Source organism: Anoplolepis gracilipes, chromosome 12 (assembly GCF_047496725.1).
Source record: "Anoplolepis gracilipes chromosome 12, ASM4749672v1, whole genome shotgun sequence".
NCBI classification, from domain to species: Eukaryota; Metazoa; Arthropoda; class Insecta; order Hymenoptera; family Formicidae; genus Anoplolepis; species Anoplolepis gracilipes.
In genome coordinates, this window is record NC_132981.1 from 10,271,030 (window position 1) to 10,298,927 (window position 27,898).

Consider the following 27,898-nt stretch of genomic DNA (forward strand, 5'->3'; position numbering starts at 1 on the left):
ATAATTTAGAATATAGTCTTCTGCTCACTTTAATAATTAGTCTAATTTGAGGAAGAAGGCTTGTGTAATAAAAACACGTAATTCATACACGTGTTTCTTATTTAAAATTCATTAAAAAGTGATTTTTTAAATAGTTAATTAAGTTAAATAATAAATAATTTTTTAAATAACTATAATTTTTAGAATTTTTACTGATAACGTGACATCGGTATCTGTTAACGCGAAGGATCAATCATAACGTATCTCAAAAGATATTTGACGTACGGATCTCTAACATATCTGAATTAATTAATTATTTTTGTTCTTTGTAAGTCTGGTTCGTTACTCGAATGAACCTTTGAACGTTATCTATTGCTTAGAAAAGTAACATTTACGTTACGATATCGTATATCATCTGTTTCATATCGACAATTAATACAATCTAATGACGATGTTGAGATTATATAATTAACTTATCTTTACATCAAAGCTCGAAATATTCTGTCACTGCAAACTCTCAAGCAAAAATATTTAATTTAAAAGCGTGCAATGTCATAGTATCGCGTATATCTCTTCGCCGTGGAACGAGAGACAACAGCCTTATTTCAAAACTTTGTAATCGAGCGGGTGGATCCTGATAGGAGTCCGTCAACAACGAGATCTGGATCTAAACGAGCTATACTTCGCACATAAATTTTTGACATTTTTTTTTATTCTTTCGACGCCCTGACACAATATGGCTGTCTCTTGTTGCCTAGGACACCGTTCGTTCACCCTCGAAGAGTTGAGAGAAAAATATAATCGATCTGTCGAACCGAGATCCGTCACCGATTGCGGTTCGAAGATCGACGAGAATCCTCCTCGAGTTTTTGTTCCGAAGAGAGCTCGTCATCGTCCTTTCGATCTCGATTCAGCTCGTCTTGACTGATTAAACCTGAGCGGGTTTCGATTTGCCAACCACCAGCATTATCTTTTGCAGAAACTTCGTCACGCTTACTGGAACAAGATGAGAGCGATACAGTTACAAACAGATTTACGGTAATCTAAAATCTTTGGATGCAAGTGCGGTTTTAGCAAAGAATTGTAATTAATCGATAGTGCAATCTGTTATTAGTTTGCTGGATATTTGAGTTGTTACAGCTTTGAGGGAGATACAATTGAATATATGTGTTGGCGTGTTTGTGTCTCGGTGTGTGAGATATGCGAAATCAAATGTCAACAATGTCCTGGTCAACTCAAGTGATGATGATTACACAATTAAACTATAAAGGGCTAAAAAATTTTTTGCAAATAAAATTTACGCCGTTTTAATGTTGGCTCGTGAGAGTATTTTGGAAAACAATACCTTTTTTTTCAATTCAAAGAAACATATATAGTACAAGAATAATTTGATTGAATTTAAGAATCAGTATTTCCGGCAAAAAAAATATTTTTATGAATTTAATAATATTGAAAAAAAAAACTAGAGAATTTTGAAGAAGAAATTCTTTCATCATTTTTAAATTACTCAGAATTTATTTAAAAATTCGGAAAAGTGTTATATATAAGAGATGTTTTGTTTTAAACACCGGATTATTTGATTGAATAATATCGCAATGTATTAAAAAATTGAGTTGCATTCTAAATTGAAGAAATGAAAAGCGGGATGAATAGATGACAAGTAAATATATTCTCCGCAAAGTTTTTTTTTTAAATAATAAAAAGGTTAATATATATAATATATAAAATTGACGATGGAGATAAAGATATTGAGCAATAAAATGTACAAAGGCTTAGTATAACGAGAGAAAATAATTGTGATTGAAACGTGCAAGGTGTACGACAGTGATTTCGAAAGACGAGAGAGGAATAGTAAAGACGTTCTTGTTGGATAAGATGACAGTGCCTAGAAGCAACGAAAACGGATGAATGCTTAAGCATGCGTGACATATGACAAGAGTAAAATTATGTTACAGTGTGTTTTGAACCTTTGTCTTTTGTGGTCCCACGACTACCATTAGCTTCTGCAAAGTTTTGGTGGTGACGCCTGCGGGAATAAATTAATTAAACAAAAACATATAGAAAAATGAAAAATTGCAAAATCACAAACTCGGTGAAAAATTGTTTAATTCTACATTAAAATGTTACGAGAACAAAAGAGACATAATAGCAGATTAGATAGTTTTCCTTCTTCTATTTTTCTTTTTAAGAAGATCATCTGATATTTATTACTGTTTCCAAAATCTGAAAATTTCTGTTGAATATCGCGCGTCATTAATTTATTTTATATCATGCGATCATATTATGTTTCTTGAACTCACCGACTGCTTTCTGGAAGAATTTCGGCTTATTCTTCCACGCGATAAACGCGAAGTAGACAGGTACAGAGGAGAGTATCATCAGACAGCCGTACCCTGGAAGATAGAATCTGTTACGTCAGATTCGAGAAAGGACGAATCATATGAAAGACATGACTTATTCTCGAAACACAAGTCTGACTTTAAGTATTTTCGAGTCGAACTTTGTCTTAGAAAAGTCAACGACCGAGAAGGTTGATTTTACTAGGTTTTTAGTAAGCCATTCATTTGACGGCTTTTTCTTTGGTAAAAGAACTAAATTCCTGACGTAACAAATCATTTTCGCGACGCGATTCGTCGATGACAGATCTTTACCTGTTTCAATAGGACTGGCATACATTGGAACTATGGTAACGAAGAGCGTGGCCAGGATGTAGAAGAACGGAAAGATGAGGTTCACCTTGATCGGCCTCTGCAAGTTCGGTTGGCTCCATCTGAGCCACGGAAGGCATAACACAGACACGCCTATGCTGAGCTACAAATCAAGTTAGAAAGCTATCTTTTAAATTGAAAATTTTAGAGATTGAAGAATTTAAATAGTTGAACTATTAATAAAAAAAATCTATATTATTATAACAAAAAAGATATCTTAAATTGAAACTATTATGATTTCAATGATATAAATGATTAAACTTTTTGAAAAATAACTAATTGAAAATTCAATATATTTTGCAGTTAAATAATAATTCTTTGTAGGAGTCACAAATATCATTTTTTTAAGTATTCAAAATTTAATAATTTATAACATATATGTCAAGAGATAAAAGTTTATATTTAAAATAAAAATATGCGTAAGAAAATTATTGAAAAAAGTAAATATATTTTGCAGTTAAATAATAATTCTTTGTAGGAGTCACAAATATCATTTTTTTAAGTATTCAAAATTTAATAATTAATAATTATATATATATGTCAAGAGATAAAAGTTTATATTTAAAATAAAAATATGCGTAAGCAAATTATTGAAAAAAATAAATAAATACATTGTATAAAAATTAACTATATATATATATATATATATATATATATTTGGTGAGAAGATTATTGTGAAATATATCCATCGATAAATTTAGATCGGCATAGCATGGCGTTACAAAACAATTATATTTTAATGTGGAGAGGCTTTTATGTGTATACAATAAGATACCATTTTGACAGTGAGTCAAAGTCAATTATCCCGAGTAGTATGAGTCAATTGGAAAATTATTATTCGTCCGGTCGAGCTAATGTAATTTCGCTGCGGCCATCAGGTGCACAAATTCGCGGTGATCATGCGATCGTAACAATGCGAGTTGCATCCTTGTGACGAAACATCATTTGGAGCTTTGCACAATGACGCTGAGAAAAATTGACCTGCTGATTCGCGTTGACGTTTAATTAAAATTCGAACACACAAATCATAACCGCGATAAAATAGTCGTCTCTTGGAAAGTGAAATTATTTTTTGAGACTTTGTATGTTCACTGTTTTAAGAGATAAAGAATGTAATCAACGAAAATTATTGTACGTACCCAAGTGGCGAAGCCGACGTAATTGATGAGAGCGGAGATGTTGGAAGAACATAGATACAGCATGGAGAGCAGCGCCTAGAAAAGATTGCAAACGAGTTTGCAATTAACGCTGTTTAATGTCTGTATAGTGGTCGCTATCTTGAATTCTGATAGCATTGCTTTGGCCATTCAATAACAAGTTCTACTATGTTTTTCTACATTGTTTTTTTGTTTGTCGACTCTAGCAGCAATCATGTTGGTTAACAGACGAAAAAGTCTTCTTATAATTTACACATATATGCAAAAATTTATATGCGACACGAAATTTATATTATTTCATAATCTCAAGGCACAAAGAAGAATAGATTCAATGTATTAGTTTACAAATTAATGACATAATTTTCAACAAGAATTAACAATTTTCGCACTAAGTTTCTTGAAAAATGATTGAATTTCTGATCTAGCAAGACGAAAATTTATTTATTTCTATTATGTTACATTGTAAAAAAATACATTATTAATATATTATTAATCGACATGATTGCTAGGTCTTCGATCGATTTATATCTTAGTGTCAGCAAATTTTATCTATCTCAAAGACGGATAAATAAGATGATATTTATATTTATATTTATGATTAGAAAGACGGTCAATTTTTACCATGCACAGTACGGCGGGTGTAGGCGTGAGCCTGGAAATTTGGATCATCGTCAATATCTCCGGCATTTGACCTTCACAGGCACCCGCGTAGAAGAGCCGTGAAGACGTGAGTAAAATACCGTTGACCGCGCCGAACGTGGACAGAGCCACAAAAACCGGTATCGTCCAAGCCATTACACCGAACAATCTGTTTGCGTATGTCTGCGGACAATAAGAGAAGTTCAAGAATTTTGAAGAGTAAGAGAATTATTTGAAAAAATTACATCGATCTATATATTAGAGTTTTATATACTATAAAATAAATAATTAATTGATATAAAGTAAATAATAAATTAATATAAATAAAAAATAGAGAAATATTTGGTTTTAAGAAGAGAAGAAGAAAGATTATTAGATCATATTATCTATAATATATGGTTATTAAAATAGATTAATGAATTATTGTAATTAAAAAGTAAAATCTAGTTTCCTTTATACTTTATTTATTTTGATGAAAGTTGAGAGGTTTATTCGTCTCAAATTTATTAGAAAAGCATATTTGCGATTAATTACCACTGCTACAGCTTCGCTACCGAGCACTTCCACGGGACTTAACGTCGTATAGAAGGCCATGTTCGTGAAGACGTAGACAACCGTAACCAGAGTGCACGAAACGCCAATCGCTTTTGGCAGATTTCTAAATAGACACACAATTATATAATGATTTTGTAGCAGTTATTATATTGCTAAATTATTATTGTTTAATTATAATTTGCTTCGCGTATTTGTTCTGTACGATATTTTCGAAAATTATCTCTCACCTCACGGGATCCTTTAATTCCTCGATTATGAAATTCAAGTAGTTCCAGCCGTTGTAAGCGAACAAGCCTGAATAAAAACTAAGAGCTATAGATGTGACTTCCGTGTTCGTATTGTCGAACGTGAAATGTTGCGTGTGTCCTGAGAAAAAAAAACGAGAGAAGAATATAAATTATTGTTTCATTAATTAGAATGTAAATAAGCGGGATACATAATTATATATGTCTCATATTCTTTCACTGGGCATAAAAATATTAATATAACTATGACATTCGACTATTCATGAATTTATTTGTTGCGACAAAATGTTTTAATTGACATTTTATTTTTCTATTTTATCAAGTGTTTTAGGACAATTTTTCCAGAAAGAGCCTGAGTGAAATTGCTGACTAAAAGCGAATGCATCATTTTGCGCAAGGTCGGTGAAATGTTTCATCAGAATCGAGGTGATTGTCGTATACACGCCACGGTCAAGGAACCATTTGGTTCGCTGAATAGTCTCATTTAAGCTATTCCTTGCACGCACACCGACTATACGTCGCATCGCCTGCGTATTTAACCCACCTTTTTGATTGGGTAAATTGTCTCGTCCGGCACAATGTGCAATGCTGAAAAGACGTCCAACTTCCGGTTAGACGGTCGATTCCTATTCTCCAATTTCACTCACATAAACGGACAACAAAGTTTCGTTTCCCGAGTGATTCGAGATATTAATTCACTTTGAACGAAAATTGAAACTTGAAAATATATTTTTTACAAGAGATTGAAATATTTCTCCATTGATGAGAAAATATTCAATTTTGATTTCACATCCAACTAGTTTTCGACCGGTTTATATCATTGCCTTACCTTTGGATTACGATTGATTTTTACGCAATGTTACTGCGATAATAGAACGGTTCGTTTTCTTACTTCTTTTATGTCCTTCGTGATTTTATCTTTTAATGTAATCCAATGACATGGCAAGAATATGAAAGGAGAGATAAAAAATACTGTTGGAAAAAAGTTTGAACGATCAGAATAGATAATCCTTCTACGGAAAGAAAGTCCTTTCTGACGCAAGATTGATTTCTTTTACTTGATCGAAAGTAGGTACATGAAAACTTTGTTGGTGTTACATTTTGTGAAATCATTTGTTACGAAACGAGAAAAATTTATGGTACAAAACAAGTACAAAAAGTTTTCAATGCAATCATGCGATACGGTGCCGACTAACATTGATTATTTAGTTGAGATTGTTAGAAATCGCACGTAAACTGCACGCGATCCTCTTGTACATCGGTGTCATTAACCCTTAATCACGTGACCCACTCTAGGCAGCCTATCCGTTTTGTATAATTAAATTATCGCGTGTACGCTTCGGAAATACTAGGTTATTGAAAATGATATTTTCTGTCTTTATGAGAAGGTTTCGCATATAATACTACATGAAAATTGATACAACAACATTCTGTTCTGAAATATAATTCTTTGCGAGAGTGCGAAAAATTATGTATCGCATTCTTTTAAATTATTATTTTGCGTTATATCTATATTTTGACACATCCATTTTCTTGTACCAACATTTTTCCCTACTTTTATTAATATTTTAAAATATACAGTTTTTTTTATATTTTTTTTTTCCATTAGTTTCTTCATTTTTTCTCGAACGCTCGAAATAGATTTTGCGAAATTTCGTTCTTTTCTTTGTTGATATGATAATTTAGGAATTTTCATCATAACGCATCCGAGGAAGTAATCTACGTATAAAAATAATTATTGATCTTAATAAATTAATTATTATAAATATTAAAATTGGATAATAAAGTAAATCAGTAAATATAATAATTCTAAAAAATCTGAAAATAATAATTATACCATACTCTGATAAAAAAATTAATGTAAATCCCCCGCTAAAATATTCGATATTAAATCCAGAAACTAATTCTAATTCCCCTTCAGTAAAATCTATGGGTCTTCGATTTAATTCTGCTAAAATTCTAAAATATAATAAAAATAAAGGATATAAAATAATTAAATATCAAACATAAACTTGATATTTATAAAAATCTAAAAATGAATATCTTTCCCTTATGATTAACAATAAACTTACCAGTGCAAAGCTGATAGGCTCCTGTGAAGATTATGACAAAAAGCGCGAGAAGTTTCGCATACGTGAAAATATCCTGCACTGTCGTCGCCCATTTAACGTCCCAGCAATTTATGAAAGCGAGAATACCTATAACATGAGTAGAACATTGTTCATTATCGTGTAAAATTAGAAAAAATTTTATATATATATTTATTTATTTTATTTTGTAAAAAAGATACTCGCGATTTATGTAATTGTAACAAAGGTAAAATTTAATTTAAATTATATATTACATCAATAAGAGTTGTAGTATGTATATTGATCCATTTTTTGCATGAATGACATCAAGTCACTTTAATTAAAAATTATGGATATAGTTGCGCGTGTCACCGAGTCCCACCTAATCCTATGTGCATCGTTTATTTTGAAATGTGTCTTGACGTTTTGTCATAATTTTATGATAATTAGAGTCTGTTATAGACTTTTAATGTGCCGACTTTAATAGAACCGGTTCAACAGATTTTTTTCGTTTTAGTTCTAACTGACACTAATTCAACAATCTAAGTCATCATGACAAAGAGGATAGAAACGATTGATCGATCTCTAGAAGAAAAATGTAATTTACGAGAAAAGTTTATAATTTTAAATATGCGATAATCTCTTTTCCATTGAAAACTTTACGGAAATTAAAATTGTGATAATGATTACGTTAATAGTTTCATATTAACGTAATTCGATAATAGTAAAATTTAATAATGACTTTTATATATATGTATGTATATGAAATTTTACGTCGATAATGTAAAGTTTTCATAGAAAAATTGTAATACCTACTTTACGGCCGCATGAAGCCATAGTATATACATATTTTAATAGGATAATTTCTGGGAGCCAGCAATGGATTCTCTATACGTTTTCATTCATGTTATTTGTTGTTCTGGCATAATAATGACAGCAGAAAGTTAAGTAAAAATTATTATAAATGACTTTTATTCCGAAAAGTGGACAGGCTAAAATGATTTCAATGGAATCAATAAAATTATGCTAAACAAATATGTAAAATGTGATATTTTTGAAATTTTTGATATTTGTATTTATTAATTATTTACAATCTATTTTGAAGGAGAGCGATTGAAGAGTCAAACGCGGATGGTCATGCGTCGGTTTCGCAGAAATTAAATTTTTCTACGAAACTGATTGGTGCACAGAACACAAATTTTTCTACTTGGTATTTACCAAGACTAATATTTATTAATTCTCATATTCGAGAATTTTAATAAACTTTCTTTACTCTTTTAAAAAGACGTAGGTGAGAAAAATATCGAGGCGAATTTATTAATTATACTCGATATTAGTACTTATTAATTACACTTTTACAGGGGTGCTTCAATCAAGATAAACTTTGCAGAACTCGTTCCACGTTTTCTTTCATTGTCAATGCTAAGAACGTTTAGATATTGAGATTAGATTTTTTACAAAAGAAAAATATTCCAATTATTAACCTTCGACGCCGCGACGTCACTTCAGAGCTGTAGCCTTGATGGGAACAAAAAGAAAAAAAAAATCGAGATAAACAGAGAGAAATAGAAATAGATAGAAAGAGAAAAAGAGGGATTGAGATACTGATGCAATATCTTGCAGAAATATCGCGAGACTTTCCGAGACTTTACGCCCTTTCCCCTTTGCGTGTCTTCCTCAGATTTCTCCCTCTCCTCTTCTTTCTCCCTTCGTTCATTCGTTTTGTCTTCCTTTTCGCGTCGTCATTTCCCCCCTACCGGCGAATTATGCTGTTGTGGCCAATTGTCACGTTATTAAATTACATTTGTTCACAATGAGGCGTGATTGCCATCGGGCTTTTGACTCGCGGGACTCCTCGAGCGTCTCGCATCGACATTTCTAGTCTGTCTGTGTCGATTGTCACTTTCCACTGACCGTCCATGTGACGCATGGCCATCCATGTGATCACGTGTCGGGTAATGTATGCATCTCATATGCATATACATTTAAGCTTTTTTCAAATAAAGTGTAAAAACTATTTAAGTCGTTGCTCTTAAAATTGAAACATTTTTATAGATACAGATTTAAATTAGTATTGATTAAAAAATGACAATTATATGTGTTATAAAATTGTAATTAGCTGCGGAAGAATTTTGCGGCTTATTTGTTAATAACTAGAATAAAGAAAAATAATAATTAGTTACAAAATGCATCGCGGATCGCGTTGCATCCAATACGAATCGATAAAGAGAGAATTTGTTTATGAGCGCCCTGGTCGTTGATCTTTATCACTTGTTAAAGTGGAATGGAAACGAATTGTCACTGATTCATATGAGAAAGACAAAATTAAATCGAATATATATTCTACATAATTATGTATGGCAAGATTTTGCATATTAATTAATGAGCTTGTTAATAAATTCCTTAATTGAATATTTTGAATTAACGGAATATTTTTCACAACTCTGTTTTACTTTGATATATAGTCATCAATATTAAATGATTATATAACAATAAATGAATCGGAAGAAATTTATTTTTATTTTAAACATTGATAATACATTGAACGATTAGATAATAATAAATAAATCGAAATTTCAAGAAATTTCTTTCAAGAGATGGAGATTCGTAAATTAAAGGTTTTTTTAAGAAGTTGAAGTTTGCTATAATTATTATAATTTATAATCTTCTTCAAGCTAGACATCCGACAGATCTTGTCAGTAAATATATAAAACGCGAGGCTCATTTATTCGCAAATGACATTCTCATTGATCGAATGCGTTCGCGCTCCATTCCTTTGCAGGAAAACCTATTCCTGGTTTATCGAACGATTTATCGAAAGAAGCAAATGGGGCTCTATATGCACGGCAAAATCTTTCATCATAGATGAGTTTTATGAATTGTTACCGCTGTGACTATTCGCTTTGCGTCTCGCAGTATTTTTCTTGCGTCTTTTTAAAGACGCAAGACTAATTTAAAATGCAATTTGTTTCTTGTCAAACAAGAAAATTAGAGCTACTCGTTTACAACTAACGATCAATTAATTTTGCAATTGCTCGAAATGTTTTCTCGAAGATTGCAAAAATTCTAAAGGAATGTATGAGAATGTATTTCTTGCGTTACGATCCAATATTCCAGAACTGCATCGTGCTAATATCTTAACATGTGAATGATATTAGAATCTCGAGACGTGCATAAATACCTCACGTTAATTACTGCTACTGTAAATCGATTTTCGCGATTTGGCAAACGGATTTTATTTAAGTCATGCGTTACATCTAATGCTATGACAATATTTAATTCAAAAAAATTGACATAAATAATATATTTAATATTTAATTTTTATAATTATTCCATATTCGAGATTACTTTTTTACTGTACATTTTGCGGAAAAAAGAAGCGAAATCGTATCTCTTGAGTAAATATTGCGTAAATAGACGGTCAGTGCTTCGTCAATGGTTTCTTGAAAAAGAGGGTAACCGCTGAAATGCGGTTACGTTTGCGTGTTTGTAAAGCGATCCCTCAGACGCAGGAGTGATATCGAAGCAAAAAAAGTGCGCAGTTAAACCACAAGCAAGGCGATAAGACCTGCTCGTGGTCGCATCTTTGTCCGCAGTTTGGCATTTGTCAAATATAAACTTTCTTTCAGTCTCTTCACGCAACACATATTCATCTTACATAAAGCAATCGTATTTCTGATAATTAATACAATTTAAATAGCTTATTGATTAACATTGTTAGTTAATTATTTACTGGTATATGTTATTAATATTAAATTTTATCGAAATACATTAATGCAAACATTACATTATATATTAATATATTTTTTTATATTATTTCTCTTTTTGATGATATTTGAATATTTTATGAATATTTATAATGCTTAATTAAAATGCGCATTTTATCGCTGACGCGAACGAAAAAGCGACACACGTTACAAATGTTACATCGCGAAAAGCACGTGCAAAATTGCGTGCGTCCTCGAATTTCCACGAGAATACGCCCTGTCTCGTGACACGATTGCTAGCTATTTATTTCTATTGACGACCTTGAACGAATTTTTTTATCATTAACGTAGGCATTCAGTCGCGCAGAGATTTCTCCGGCTTCATAGGCCGGTGGATATTGAAAATCATAATACAAGTATAATCGTCTATAATTTTCTTGTTGTATAGATGAGAAAAAATGTGAAATGTTATTATAGTCACATCGATAAAAAACATCGACAAAATACTCGGAATACTCGAGCTATTCGTCACTAAAGAGCTACATATGTCGTGAAAATATATTGGATAAAATGCAACATCTATCTTATGAAAAATTATTAATTCCATTGCTTAAAAATCCGAAAAATTTTCGCGTCTTTTAATAATTGTTAACAATTATTTTTAATTTAATTTAATTTTATTTCTGTTTTTTTCCAGTTTCTTTTTTTATTATTATATTTCAAAAAAGAAGATTATTTCTCTTGGGAAGACTTGTTATTTTAATCATCTTATTAGTAACTTATTAGGTTAATAACTGTGATTTATGTCTTGTTTGCCGAAAGGAAAGAATAATTGAATCCTCTTCTAGAAGATTAGTACAAAGGGAGCAAAACGTCAAGAACAAAATGTGGAACAGGAAAGCTTGTGACTGTTACATTATTGTCGATCTTCCTGTTCTGGAAATTCCTTACATACAGTCTGACAAATGCAGCAGCTGCAGACGAACGCGAGGGATACTTCTGATAAGAAATTATTTTTCTTTCTGCTTAAGAAAGAGCACTTTTCTTGCAACAAAACGTTCAATCGCACTTGCTCGCAAAAGCTCTTGACTCTAGCGGAATCAAGAAAGGATTGCAGAGTCTGTAATTATTTTTATTTTCTACATTAATAATTAATCTTTGCATTATGAATATTCGTAATTTCTTTCTATATTTAATTAAAAAGTAAATTTTTAATACGGAGATGAGATATTTGATCTAACGTTCTGCTCTCTCTAACATTAAAATATCTGCCGCATCATTATCATCCCAAAGAATCATTAAGACAAGAGTCAAGCTCCTTAAAGAAATGATATTCTACAAGACACGATTGCTGTGAGAAAGACGAATTTTCTACATACGGGTCACCTTGTCGGCCCGTTTGAAATCGTTAGTGTATTATGAACGGGCAAGCTAATAAAGTTCAATTCTCTCGGTCTTGGTATTGTATCACGATTATTCGTTATAGAGGATTGTGACATTGGTCTTATTTGATTGCAATTGCGTACGATAAATGTCTCAATGGATATAAGCTTAATTGCTGTTACATTGTGTTCCTTTACATGCGGATCACAAAATCCTCTTACAATCGCGCGATCAACAAAACACTATGTCGATTAATACGTCAATCTTGCGGACAGAGAAAGTTTCTATATACGTGTCATACTCGATTTATACGCTAACAGATAATATTATAAATATTTTTCCATTTTGTCAAATATAAAAGAAAATAATTAATTTAATTTTATATTAAATAACTATACATAATTTAGGAAATATTTATTAATTTTACCTTGTGTAGAATATAGATTGAAATTTTTATTTAATTATCCTCCCACGAATTTATTATAAAGAGATATAATATTCTTATATATTTTACATGTTTTATTCTTTAGATACATCGCGATAGAGAGTTTTAGAATTCTAAAAAAAAAAAAAAAAAAAAAAGTTTTGAGTCGTCTATTCGATTCAACAAAAGATATGATTTTTTGTCATCTACTTACATATGCAACAGACGGCGAGCATTCTTACGGAGTCATCTGGCGGAGAGCAGTCAGGGAAGAGCGGTTTGAGGACGTAGATGCTGAAAGTCAAGGCTACGATGGCCTGGCTACAAGGACGCACTATCATACACTCAACCCATAGTCTAACGAACGCCAGGAAAGGCCCGAAGGTTTCCATGATATACGCATAATCTGCGCCCGACTTCCTGATCATGCAGCCGAGCTCGGCATAGCAGTAAGCTCCTATCTATCAAAAAGAGAGAAAAAATGCGGAATTAATATTTAAGCGTACAGATATTTGTTATATTAAAACATGTGTTTATCAAAAGATTATATTTAGTATTTATATTAATTACTATTTAATAATTAATTAGTATTTATATTAATTTGCATTTGTACGTCTCTCTTCAGTTTAATAGCTCGGGCAGAGATGTTCCGGATAATAAAAAAGGTAAAAAAAAATATGTTGCTTAAATTCCAAAATTCGGAGCTATTAATTTATTTATATCTTCGGTATAAACTTTTTGTATTTAAAAACCTGTTGCACAATTTTCAAAGCTTGGTTACATGCCTGGTATAATAATAAAATAAATTAAATTTCTTATAGTTTTTTTATATTATATATTTTATAAGAGAAAGAAATAGATAATCGGCAATAATCGGGAGGAAATTAACTTTTGAAATAACGAGAAAAAAAATTAAAGATACCATGGAGTAAATCCCAGACGCCGTCCATACGAGAAGACTCGCGTTCACACTTCCGGTATACTTGAGTACTCCTGTAGGACTGACAAAAATGCCGGATCCGATGATGGAACCGACGATGACGGTGACACCGTTGAGAAGCGACATTTTTGCCTCCAGCTTGATTTCGTCGTTACCCTTTTCACTGGTAGGAACCGGGTCGTAGGGACCCTTCTCGCCATCTTTGATGCTCCCTGACTTTGACATTTTTTCTGAAATGTGCAACAAATAGTAAATTATTATTAAAATAAAAATTTATTATTAATAAAATTTATTGTTTATAATTTATTATTAAAATAAAACAATTTATTATTAATTTATTAAATATTTTTTTAGATTTGTATTAATTTAAGTTTTTATATGCAACAACATGAGGAAAAATGTTGCATTATAATGTAATAAAATAAATGTTTTTGCTAAAATAAAACGGATGCTACTAATAATAAAATTGTCACATATAATGGTCGTTAAATCTTTATGATATCGTTATTAATTTGTAATTTATAATTATTAAGAGATATTTACGTTAGTTTTCCATATCCGACATTTTAATAAGATAAAATTTGTTATTAATTATTAAATTCGAATTTTACTTTTTTTTTAAATCAAAGATGATAATTTATGCTGGGAAACTATGATGTAGATATGCTTTCATTATTAATAATACGCTACTATTGTACTTTTTTGTTTGTACGAATAAATAAGAATATATAGACGATTGTACAATAATATATGATTCTACAATATACATATATATATATATATATATATATATATATATATATATATATATATATATATTCTCCACAGTAATATTCATATAACTCGAAAATGCTCAAATTTTACTTTCGTGTTTTCACCGTCGTATTCGTCCATTGCTTTTATTTTAGATATTTATTCGATGTACACATATATCGTCATTACTCGGCAAAAAATAAGGTTTAAGGTACCAAAGAAAATGATTTAAAAACTCAGAATCAATAAACATGTAGAAAAATTTATTCTATGAAATCAACATGGTTTTAATTTTGCTCATATAGTTTTAAAATAACAAAAAAATCAATATAAAAATAAAAATAAAAACGCTTTCCAAATCTTAAAGCCTCAAGGTCTTATGTATGTATTCTAAATAGCTGTTGTTATTAGAAAGATAAATGTAAATAAAGTATATAGCAATGTGTTTATATATACCCAACCATAGTGATGATATACACAGTCATATTTCTAGAATTGTTGGATGATATTGACCTTAATATGTTATTGTAAAAAAGTTCAAATTATAGATAACGAACGTTATACATATATATATTATATAACGAACTTGATTGCTTAATTAAATTAATAATATATAATTAAAAATGGACGACATTGAATTGGCTCAGATAAGTCGTTTGCCAGAAAATTATCTTGAGGTATGCTGGCGTTGTTCCGAGGGTATGTAGTTTCTTTTTACAAAAACTAATTTAAATTCTCTTTATAAAAATACTTGTGGATTAAAGCTTTGAAATCTGTGTTATGTATTTTGTATTGTAAACATTTATGTATAATAGATTGTATACATATATCTATATATATATATATTATTTAATTATCATATAATATCATATATGACTGTACTTGGTAAGACATGACCAGATATTGACAAAATCCATATATGGCTAACTTTTTTTCCCAGGTAGATATATGCAAATAATAATTAAAGCTTGATAATAGAATTTCATCATTCTTCGATTAGTTTATAATTTATCACAATTTATAAAGTAAAAAAATAATAAATAAGAATATATCAAGAAACAAATAAAAATATAATTTCAACAATGTTGTAAATTTCTGCATTTGATTTTAATTATGATAAGTTTCGTTAGAAATATTAATTTTTCATTAAACGTGCGTATATAATACTAATATTATAACAGTGTTGCAGAGACAGGAATAGACGCTTTATTTGTCGATAAGTTTGTGAAGAGTTTTTTAAAATAACTGCGTGGATAGGAGCTTTCTTATTTTGCTTGTATTTGGGTTATTTCTTGATGTTGGAAGATTTACCTTTAATACTATATACAAACGATAATTTCTGGAATTTCAGAACATGCATGAACATTTCGGTTGGCATTTGCTTTTTATTAGGTTGTTTTTACTCGATTTGTATGATGGTGTACGGAATAATTTACTGGAGTAGCACGTATGTTCAATTAATTAACTATTATAACTTTTTACATTCAGATTTTCAATTATTAAACATACATTCATGAAGAACTCAATTTCGATAAATTTTCTTATACAATTTTTAGATAATAATTTATAAATCTAATTTTAACGACAAAGATTCTGAGAAATCTGAGAGTTAATTTTTTTTTTAGCAAAATAAATAAAATTAATTATACTTGATCATAAATTGTGCCGGAATTGTAAATGATTGCGAGAACAGAGTTCTTAACAAAATAAATTTCACAAAAAATCGACTCTTTTAACTAATTTTAAATCTACTTTTATTATAATTTATCATTATTATATTAATTATTATTGAAATTAAGAATTTATTATAAGATTGATTATGAAAATATTTAATGTTAATAATTATAAAATAATAAATACATACAATTACTTATTTTAATATTTTTACTAAGGCAACTCCAAATTGATAAAAAAGAAGCCTTAGACATAAATACTGAGACACTTTATCTGCTATCACACACAATAAAACAATTATATTCATCAAACAAAAAATATTCTAATTTTAATTATAAAAATACTAAAATATTTTAATAAGAATATATAACAGCATTACATAATAATAAATATAATAAAATAAATTATACTTATTTTCCTTTTATCTGTGTTTATAGATTGTATACACTTTGTCATCAATGGTATAAAAGCGGTCAATTTAAACTGAAAAAATGACGAAATAATGTTCACATTTAATAAATTTAAGTGTAAGTAAAATTTTATTATTTTTTCTATATTTTTTTAAACTATATTTATAGACTTTTCTATATTTATAGATTATAATGCAGTTATTACAAAGAAGACATAGAAAAATCATTTTTCTAAGATATATTACATTTCGATGATACATTAAGACGATTCGTTTCATCTTTTTGGAAATAGATGAGCGTAATATATGCGAATCTAAATTACAAGATTTCATTTTGGACATTAAAAAAAGATAATTAATATTAATATTAATATAAAATTTAAATGAAAATTATATTATAACTTATAAAGTTATATTATATAACTTATGTAATATAACTTTATAAGTTATGATATAAATTTTTAATATTTATAATATTATAAACATAATATAAATTTAATAATATTATAAATTTATAATATTATAAATATATTAATTTTAATAATCAAAAATTGCTTATTTTTGTATTTTTAAATATACTCATGCAGTTTATTTTGAATACAAAGATAATTTTAAAAATTTCTCTTTATGCATACCCACAAAAAGAAGTTGCATCTTTGACATAATTTTTATAAATATGTATTTTGCGTATCTAATATTGTCATTTACTTTGTAATTATATAAATTTGTATGCTATATAAAATAATAAAAAATATATATTCTTTATGTTTCTAACGTTAAGCGATATAAATATATATTTTATTTTCACGATAATTCTACAAATAAATATTGTAATAAATAAATAATAAATATAAATGTAATATACATTATTGATATAATTTTCATTACATGTTTATTAAAATAAAAAACAAATACACACACACACACACACACACACACACACATACAATCTATTACACATAAATGTTTACAATACAAAATACATAACACAGATTTCAAAGTTTTAATCCACAAGTACCTTTATATAAAGAGAGTTCAAATTAGTTTGTAAAAAGAAAATACATACCCTTGTAACAATAGTAGCATAGAAATACCTTAGAAGAATTCTCTAACAAGTGGTTTCTCTCACAATCAATTTCCATTTTTAATTATATATTATTAATTTAATTGAGCAATCAAGTTCGTTATATATAACTTAAACTTTTTTGCGGTAAACGGGTCAATATATAATATAATTCTCCAATATTTTCTATTTATTTAATATTATTTTCATACAAGAAATATAAAAAACACATATAGAAAAAGATATTAATGAATAAACAAAATATTTATTTTTATTGCATTAAACAATTCTATGGTTACAAAAAATATAAAATTATAAAATATATATCTATGAAAATATAAAAATTTAAGTATATACAATTATTTAAATTATGTCTGTTATAAAAAACATGTGATCACGTAGTATATCACGATAAATTTGTTACATCGTTAATATAGTAAATGTAAAAAATTCATTTCCGTTATTTTGTTTAACATTAATGTGAATTTATTTACACACATCTCTATTCATTGAAATAATTATTTAATACATAAAAAAAACAAGTATTTTTTTAATATATGCCGATTGATGTGTGCGATTATAACTGTATGATTATAAAAATATAAAATTAAACAAGTTTTTTTATAATTTATAAATATATCACATTAGTCGTGAAATAAATACAAGAGTATGTATTATCATAAGTATGTATTATCATAAAAATAATCTTATGAAAGGACTTGGTGTTATGCTATCAATTTTATTGTATTCTCATAAGCGTCGTTTTATTACCGAATAATTATTTTGATGAAAATTTAGTTGTGTCGATATTCGATAGATTGATGTACAGTGGGTATATATATATACATATATATATATATATATATATATATATGTGTGTGTGTAATTTGAAAACCACTGTGGTGAAATAACCGCAACGTATTTATACTTGTGTATACGTTGTATCAACTCAACTTTGTCAATGTCATAGAAAAATAATTGTGCGAGAACATCACGTGTGTACGAAATATATGCATCTATATGATTATTTAGATATTTAGATTTGTGTGGTATTGTTACTGTTATTGAAATTCACCAAGAATAGTAAATTGATGATCATAATGAGGCAGTTACATCCAGTCACGCAACAGTCAAACGTAAACTTCTATAAAATTCTTCTTTTTTTCTTGAATATTTTTTGTATGTTTTTTTTATGACAATTTTTGTATATTTATATTATTCACTTTATAATAGATTTTGTATAGATCTTGCAATTATTATTGAAAGAAAGTTGTTTTGTCAAATATAAAAGGGTATACTTTTAATTATATTTAATGAATTTTTTTTTTTGGTTAATTGTTTCGTATTATAATATTCAAAGCTTCACCGTTAAATTCATGTTTAATTAAACTTAAAATTATATTTATTAAAGTCCATTTTAAGTTAGGCATAATATTAAATAAAATTTAATCTCTTGTTTTTTTCTACTTTCAAAATGTAATTCGTTACGATTGCTTAATTTTTAATATCAAATAATTATTATATAATAGAATCTCAGCAGATTTTAATTTTAATAAATAAAAATTAATTTTAATAAAAAAAGTAATTTAATAAAAAAAATGTTCGATACATCTTGTATCTAAAACTGTCATATTTGAAAATCAACAGGTTTTACAGAATTATTTGCGATTCTCACAAAATCAAAAGAACGCAATTTATGACGTTAATGCGGTCATAAAAGAGAGAAATTCTTTTTCTGCGTCCTCGCGTTTTCTCTCATCCGTTCTAAATGATACATAGACAAGAAAAGCAAAACGAATGTATATAAATCACTATTCTACGTTTCGTGGCCAACGTTCTCTCTCGAAGGACTTTTCTTATCTTGAATAATGCATTCGCACAATTGCGCAAAGTGAACGACTTTTCGCAGCTAACAACATTGATTTATTCTCAGGGGAAAAAGGTCTTTCCATTGCGGGGGTGTACGTAAGGATGCGGAGAAGAATTCTTGCGCGTAGGAGGAACATCCCTTTTACTTCTCATTTCTCAGAAAACTCTTATAGCTCTTACAGCATCAGATATTTGCAACAAGTTTTGTCTTGCAATAAAATTCGCTGGATTTTCTCATCAATATTATCGCCAGGCGAGCGATTGCTTCGTTATAACATAATTTGCCATTAAAAATGTGTCGTTAATCAGTCTTCATTAAACAATTATGAAAGAATTTATGATCTACGCGAATCAACATGCGAGAGACAAAGCTTATATTTAAAAAGAAGAACGAGAGAATTGTTGAAAACTAGATTTCGCTGCATAAAATAATACTTATATTATTCTACAAGTGTCAAAATATATGATATATTACTATTTCGTAATATTAATTATATACTATTTTGTAATAATATATAATTATAATTATAATGTTCTCGATAGTTTGTTATTATGTAACAGTGTTATTATTATTATATACGATATATTGAGTGATCATTATTGCTTACGAATCTTGCGTAACTCTGTATCACTACAAAAATTGATTGTATCGTTATCACACTTCGCTATGGATACAACTTTATCATTTATTTACATGCTCCATCTTGTTTAATCAGTCAAATCAATGCTATATGTCACGGACGCAGTTGAAAGACTAACAGGAAAAGTGAGTTTCGAAGATCGTGAATTAATTCGGATTCCGCGTCACGCTATCACAGTTTTTATCAAGGACATGATCTCAACCAATCATATGGTACGATCGACGATACACGCTTTGCAATCACCTGTCGAACGACACATTTCGAGACGATGACAGATCTGTCACCTAGTGCGCTCCTCTCGCGAGCTCTTTAATCGTTTCTTATTTAATAATAAAATATCAAAAATCGCGTTTATCTTTTACCTTGATTATCTGATTTATTGATTATTGATTATCGTGTTAAGCCTTCTATAATATTTTAGTTCACACCTTGAATCTTTATCGATTGCTCAATTCTCCTTGTTTGCTCTAAACTGTATTCACTAGGTATTCAGATAAAAACTTGATCAGTTTTAGATCTAATATATATTCTTAAGTTTTAAATAATCTAATAATTTATGAGAAATATTTATTTATGTTTTTATGTATTCTGTAAAACAGAAAACGTTTGAGCAAGTAAAACATAGAAAATACATATTAGTACACAAATACGTTAGATTATGACACAGGAAATTATAATTAGAATCCTGTTTTGAATATTAAACATGAAAACAAGAAAAAAAAACATTAAACGTTCCTTATTTACGTTGTACAAGAGAAAAATATAAAATTAATTTAATAATTAATATAGTTATGTTAACTATATTATTGTTTTCAATTTTTATCTATATGTTTTGTGTTCTAAAAATTATATTTTTCTCATCACTAATACTTATCAATTAACAATTGAAACAGATTCTCATGTTTTACAGGTTGGATACTATTCTACAAATGTGAGAAATAACTGTGGCTGCATGGATTTTAGCAGCTTTGAAAGATACATTGAACAAATTTACGTAGCGGAAATATGTCGACAGAGGATAAGGTTAAATTGCTAAAGCGAATAAAATAGCAGACCCGTGAAGAAGATTGCAAAGCAACTCTTTCCGTAGATCCAACATCTGTACGCGAGGTAAGAATATATATCGCATTTTATTTCCAGAATTCTCTAAGTATATATTTTTTAAAGTAAAATTATTTGAACGCAAATGTATCGATTAATTTATATAAACAATATGTAATATGTTATCTTGATATACAATATTCATTTTACATATAAATTGTTCAAGCAAGTTATTAACTTTCTCAATATGTATCCAATTTTCTCTCTTCTAAATAAAAAATGAGATTATAGAAAATTAATAAACAGATTATGGGAAAAAACTGAAGGTTTACTAATAGACTTATAATGATCACACACATTTTTTACAGGATCATGTCATTTAGATAAATATTTAGTCTTTTTTAAAGCAAAATTGATGACAATTACTTGATAAAAAAAACCGATTAGAACTTGGTTTTCAATAATATTATATTTTCAGAATTAATTTCAAACTCATTAACGCTTGTTCTAAAGTCACTACAGTCCTAATATATCAATAATGAAAATCAAATCAGCGAAACGATTTCTAATCTCTGACAAGCACGTGGCCGTATCCTTAATTACATCGCATTTTGTTTCACTCGCGATGTGATGTGTCTATCGTGTGTCGTATTCACCGTGTCGAGTGTCAGTTGCAAACAAATCTTGCAGAGGTTTGCACATATACATTCTGCATGCTTCATTTTTTTTTTAAGATAATGAAAAGATCGAACGTAAATATTACGAAAATAAAATATAATACCATAATAATAAAATTATGAAATATGATAGAAGAGATTTAAAGTCGACATTTGTGTCTAATTTTCCTGATAATAATTATATACGTTTCGCCAAATAAAATCACCGTTTAATTACGTTAATAATTTTTCCCACTAATAATAATGTTTTATTAACATCTGTAAAAAAAGAGTTTCGCTTTCGTTATATAAACATTTATCGGTGGCGCAATTTTTTTGCGTATATGAATTCTAGCACGATGTTTCTACGCATAAATTTTTTGCACCGTTAGGACCCCCTTAGTCCAAATTCCCCCTTTGAGTTAGTCTGGTATTTGCACCGCTTCAGCTGTCCGAAACACACATATAACATATATTGCGCATACATATACAAATTGTCTGCCGCAATTCCTGCGTCGTTTCTCACCTGTATATATGTATGAGTATTCACGAACAAACGTTCGAAAAGGCGCTTTGTCCATGCCTTATGTTAGAGAAGCATTCTTTAGAGCCCTTCTTTCAATATACCGGTTCCTAATACCTGCCGATTTAAACCAGACAACTACTAGTTCTACGAAAACCGTCGTCGTCATATACAATTTTTAGTTATCGAAAGCTTTGTCGTTTTCTTTTCCTAATATTCTAATTTTTTTAATTTATCAAAATTTAAAAAAATGTAAAATACAACAATAGTATGTAAGTTCTAATCGTCATATTCTTTTTATAGATATTCCCAATTTTATATAATATTAATATAATATTAATCTACTGTTTTTTATGCAATTTTATATTTGAAAGCTTTTAATTTGCATCGCAGGAAGAAGGGGAGAGGAAAAAAAATAAAGTCGCACGCGAATGGAAATATGATAAATAAGAATTGCGCACGTGTGGCTTTATCAAATACGCTATATCTCAATTGCAGTTTTGGCATATGCTAAGTTTGCGACGAGCAATCATGGTACGTCTCGCCCCATGAAAGTCTCGCCAATGTTGCATCATTGCTTTATATCGATCCTAAACCAACCTCCGTGTCTGCTTGCGTGTAAGTCTAAAGTGAACTGTATTTAACGGCACCTGCCGCAAGAGCAAAGACACTGATGCCATCGATTTACCTCGTATGAAAGAAAATGACATACCGGCATCGCGATTTGAAAATGATGAATCACCTTCGATCTCCATTAATTCACTTTTTATACCATCTTATATATCCTGATATTAGATATATGTAAAGAACCAAAAATAGCTCAACCATAATGTATGTATCGATTTTCGCAATTATTTTAGAAGTCATAAACGAAATAACTTAAAATAAGAAGATTAATTTTAATTTGATTCTCATTAAATTTTAGTCAATTAAAAATTTCTATTAAAAACGATTATAAATATTTTTTATTTTCAAAAATATTTTTAGATTATCTTTAAAAAAAATTCGTTATTATTCAGAAAGGATTTATAAATAAAAGTTTTATATATTGAAAGCGAGATATATTAATGCTTTTTCAATACGGGATTTATTTTTACAATTATTAACAAAGAGTGAGATTATTAGAAATAATTATAAAGTGTATTTTTAGAATTACATGATATGTATTTGTAATTATAAAATTATCAACAAAGTCTCTGCTCTTATAAAATTAAAACTTGAATTATCTCGCTATTAATAAATGTTAATATCTATATGTAATGCGTGAAAAGTAAATTAATTTAATTTTTGCCATTAGGAATATTTTATTAAATGTAACTCTGTCTCTTAGAAAAAAATTTTGGACCACCTTTATATATCGTAAAATCGCGATAAGATTCTGCAAGATTTAAAACAAGCTGACGGCTGTATTTGTCAGGGAAAATACGGGCATGAAATACAAGAAAGCCAGCAGTTTTCGCACAATTTAATAAGCGATATTAAACGCACGACTTCCTGCGTATCGTTTTTGCTTCTCGAATACCATCGAATTTCATATACTCGAATACGCAATATTCGCACGACGTTTAAACGAAAGGGCCAGTTTGCAGTAACGGTAGCGGCTGACGAGAAAATCAATAAACCACGTGGGTCGCTGACCGGGTTTTCCCAATTTTCGCCCCTGTGATAATATCGCAAGATAACCGCACCGAATCGACTAAATAGAAGAAAATGCCTATTATTCGTCTTTCTCGTTGTTATTTATGGCAATAGAAAACTCGTGATGTTACGTGTGGATATATTGCGAAAAGAATTGAATAATACATTTATGAAAAAAAACAGATTATTAAGAAATTTTTCGCGAATGATAAAAATTCGAGTTTGCGTCGCTTTTATCATTGTTTAACCAACTTTTAATTGACAAAAGATATAGCGAGATAAGTATGGTAAAATTACCCCTGAAGATAATCTAACGTAGCTATCTGAGAGTAACATATGAGTAAATGTGTTATGTAACGTTTTAACTTTCCACATATCTCCGTTAAAGAGGTGAGAAAATTAAAATATTTTATATCTCACGATCGTGGTTACAAATAATTGAACAAAAAAAATATGTATAATAAAATAAATATGTATAAACAGTTTATTTTCATATAGCTACTGCGTTAGATTATCTTCTACACTCTTTATCTTATTCTATATCTTTCATCTTTTCATTAGAAATTTGAATAATTTACTCTCTAAATATTTAAAAAAAAAAACATGTGTTTTTCTGAATTTAAAATTTATTTCCTTGTGGCACTCTAAACTTTTTTTAATTTTAAGATCGATAACTAGAAGAATCTTCGAATTAAGAACTCGTTAGTATGTTTATAAAAAAGAAATAATAAATAAAATTCTGGCTTAAGGTTTTAAAAGCAAAAAAATTGTAAATTTTAATAGAATAATATTTTGTAATAGAGTAATAATTATGTCATAATGAGCACTACATATTTTACCTCCGACGTAAGAGATTGTAAATATTTGACGCTGCCACTGCGAAGTTCACTATTTATAATATACGATCGATATAACGTAGTTAACACGTGTTTCATCGAAACAAGCCGGCTTACACAAATTTACGAAAATTATTCGCAATTTTTGAAAGTATTTCGTTTTATCAAATTTGAGTCAAAAATTTAGATACATTTTATGTTATTGTTTATTAAATTAACTAGATGACATCCATTTAATCGACATAAAACTGCAGAATTATTTAATTTTATTCTCTAATAATTATTTTTTAATAATGACTACATGTATTTCTAGATATATATGTGTTATGCCTTTGCAGTAAGTTTCCAGAAGATAATATTTATAAAAAAAAAATTAACTTATGCGACTTTAATTGATTCACAAAAATATTATTAAATTAAAATAAGTTTTATTTTAATTAATTTTCTTAATAAAAAATTTGTATTCGCGGCTTTTGCGTCTCGTACACATATACATTATCTACACGATATCACTTAGTCTGATCCAACAGGATTCACCCCTTAACTTTCCCCATTCAAGCACACATAAAATCCATCCCTTACAAAACGCGCCCTCCGAAGACGGCCATACTGCGTGAAGCATGGAAGCGTTGAACGCGATTGTCACGTCACATTTTCGTTCATATTCCACCGATTGAATATCGCGAATATTGTAACCGTATCCGCGTATCCTATCCTATAGTTCAACGTTTTTTCACGGTAGCGAGAGATTCCGTGAGACTTTTCATTCAACATCGGGGTGTGCGAAATACACGCGGCGCGATATGGTTCTGCGTTTGTCGCGGTGTCACTTCTCACCTGTTCCGCGATTCCTCGCAGCAAGATCGTCGATGTAGATAGAAAAAAAAAAACAAGGAAATTCGCGCGCGTGTCACTACGCACTCAGAGAATCGATCTCAAACGCCGGCCATGGCGCGAATTCCTCTTCCGGAGTCACTGTTTCCCTCTTTCTCTTTCCTTCCTCTCCGATTAGATTCTAGCACAACTGCGAATATATTGCTCCCCGTTATTATTTTATTGTTGTTTTAATAACGACCTGTTATGAAAGTGTGAACGAAACCGAGCCTAGGTGGAAGTGTGCACGGTACGCTAGTCGGACTCTGAATGACTGTCGCTCCTCGTTTGCTCCGATCCGTAGCCCCGCGAGTACTCGTCGAGAGTGTGTGTGTGTGTGTGTGCATGAGCGTGAGGGAAATCCAGACGGTGCCACCCCCGGACGATGTATCGAGCGGTCTATCAGCCGCCCCTGATGTGGCGTTCTCTCTCCCCCTGACTTTAGAAGTAACTAAGGAAAATAAATGAGTAAATGAGAAAAGGATGTAGGATAAAAAAATTAAAAATTTTCAAGAGATACCTTGTTAAGGTTGCTGTAATCAAAATAAATCAGAGAATTATATCATACCTTTTCAATTAAAGTCGTGTATCTTAAACTCTTAGTTAAAAGAAATTAATAAAATTTTTTATTTTGACAGTAGCAAATATTTTTTCCAACGACTATTCACGTTTGTGTTTTAATATTAAACCGATGATAGCATTTTATAATGCTAGTTGAAATTTAATAAAAACTAGAACGATAATAAAATTCGTTGTTTTATATATATATAAAATTTTGATTTATATATTTCAAGGAAAATCTTGACTGAAAATATATGCTGTTTTTAATGTTTCTGTACATTTAGTTAAATCTCTTTATCACCAGATTCTTTGCACAAGTCAGTTGTTTGTATTTCAATAAAATGTACGGTTGCAGTTATATATCCCATTTTTGTGACTTTGCGAGCAACAAGTACATTATGTACATATGTGACGTTAATAATGCATGCTTGATTGTGAAATCTGATAACATCTACATCAACATGATTATAAGACAAGAGTTGACAAGAGTCAATATATTTCGAAAACAAGATAATAATTAAGTAAAATAGCGTAATACACACAAAGACAAGTGGCTTCTTTTACAATTCGGTTTAATTTTATCTGTTGTACGATCAATTCTTTCACGCGCAGAGTAGGACTTATTTATACAATTTTCTCGTTGAAAACACCACACATTGGGTTTTTTTTTTTCAAAGATTTTTACGCTATTGTATTTTACTAACTTTTTTTTAGATAAAAGGTTATAATTTCATACGATTAAATGTATTTGTTATATATATATATTTTATATATTTTGGTTCTCGAAAAAAGTTCGTGTGCTTTAATAATTATACATAAAAATTAATATTTTATTCCTAAAGGAAGCATCTATTTTATTATTAAGATAAACTCTGAAAATAAAAAACAAGTCTTTACACAAAAACATATAATATAATAATGCTCACGTTTGTTCATGCTGCTCGTTCATTCAGATTTTTTACGTATGAATTAAAAATCGACTTGACAGGCGCCTATGAAAATTACAGTTAACTTGATTTATTTAACGCGAAGCTCAATGCGACAGCGAGCGTGTCGAGGAGTAGTCAACGTGCGTTTGCTTCTCTAGTTTAATGGTCCCTTCATAGTTCATTAACTCTATAGTTCATTAAATTCGTGTGTTCCGTTTCTTTAGAGATAAAACATGATGACGTAAATTCAAATTTTGGTATATCGAAAGAAAAGTAATTTACAAGCAAGCGTCATTCATATTTTGCTGTGTTGTTCGTTAGAAACTACATTAACACAATTTGCGAGTAACGAGACTGAAAATTTCTCGAGAGAAAAATCTAGGATTAACGTCATTACGGATAAACGATACGTACCTTTTTCTCGCGGGGAATCATTTCTTCGATTTCTTTTCTCTTTTTATAACTCCCGTTAAAACTGATTTCGCTCGATGATGAAATATGTATATTGTTGTGTTGTACTCTCTTGTTGCATATGATGCAATAAATATTGCGTTTCATAACATTCTAAATTATTTCTGTTAAGCATTTCACACTACACATTTCCAGTCATATAATATATGTCTGAA

At 29.4% G+C, this 27,898-nt stretch overlaps 1 protein-coding gene and 1 long non-coding RNA gene across 6 annotated transcripts; one reads left to right on the plus strand and one right to left on the minus strand.

Annotated features, from left to right (window-relative positions):
• Positions 1-81: 81 nt before the first annotated feature.
• LOC140671551 (Y+L amino acid transporter 2) lies at positions 82-27,882 on the minus strand. Of its 5 annotated transcripts, XM_072902922.1 has the most exons (13): positions 27,687-27,879; positions 25,747-26,233; positions 13,789-14,036; positions 13,081-13,327; positions 7,356-7,481; positions 5,266-5,404; positions 5,018-5,141; positions 4,466-4,666; positions 3,827-3,901; positions 2,631-2,790; positions 2,280-2,372; positions 1,947-2,005; positions 82-975 (listed from the first exon to the last, which is right to left on the minus strand). In XM_072902922.1, the coding sequence occupies exons 3-13, from the start codon at positions 14,029-14,031 to the stop codon at positions 973-975; spliced, it is 1,470 nt and encodes a 489-aa protein (XP_072759023.1). In that variant the 5' UTR covers positions 14,032-14,036; positions 25,747-26,233; positions 27,687-27,879; the 3' UTR covers positions 82-972. The 5 variants fall into 5 exon arrangements, with proteins under 5 accessions (XP_072759023.1, XP_072759021.1, XP_072759018.1 ...); XM_072902920.1 differs by lacking the exon at positions 1,947-2,005 and having other exon boundaries at positions 27,687-27,882; XM_072902917.1 differs by lacking the exon at positions 82-975 and having other exon boundaries at positions 1,575-2,005; positions 27,687-27,881.
• LOC140671791 (uncharacterized) lies at positions 15,006-16,988 on the plus strand. The gene is made up of 4 exons (XR_012047791.1): positions 15,006-15,258; positions 15,741-16,006; positions 16,671-16,760; positions 16,830-16,988. It is a non-coding gene; the product is annotated as an uncharacterized lncRNA (long non-coding RNA).
• Positions 27,883-27,898: the final 16 nt, after the last annotated feature.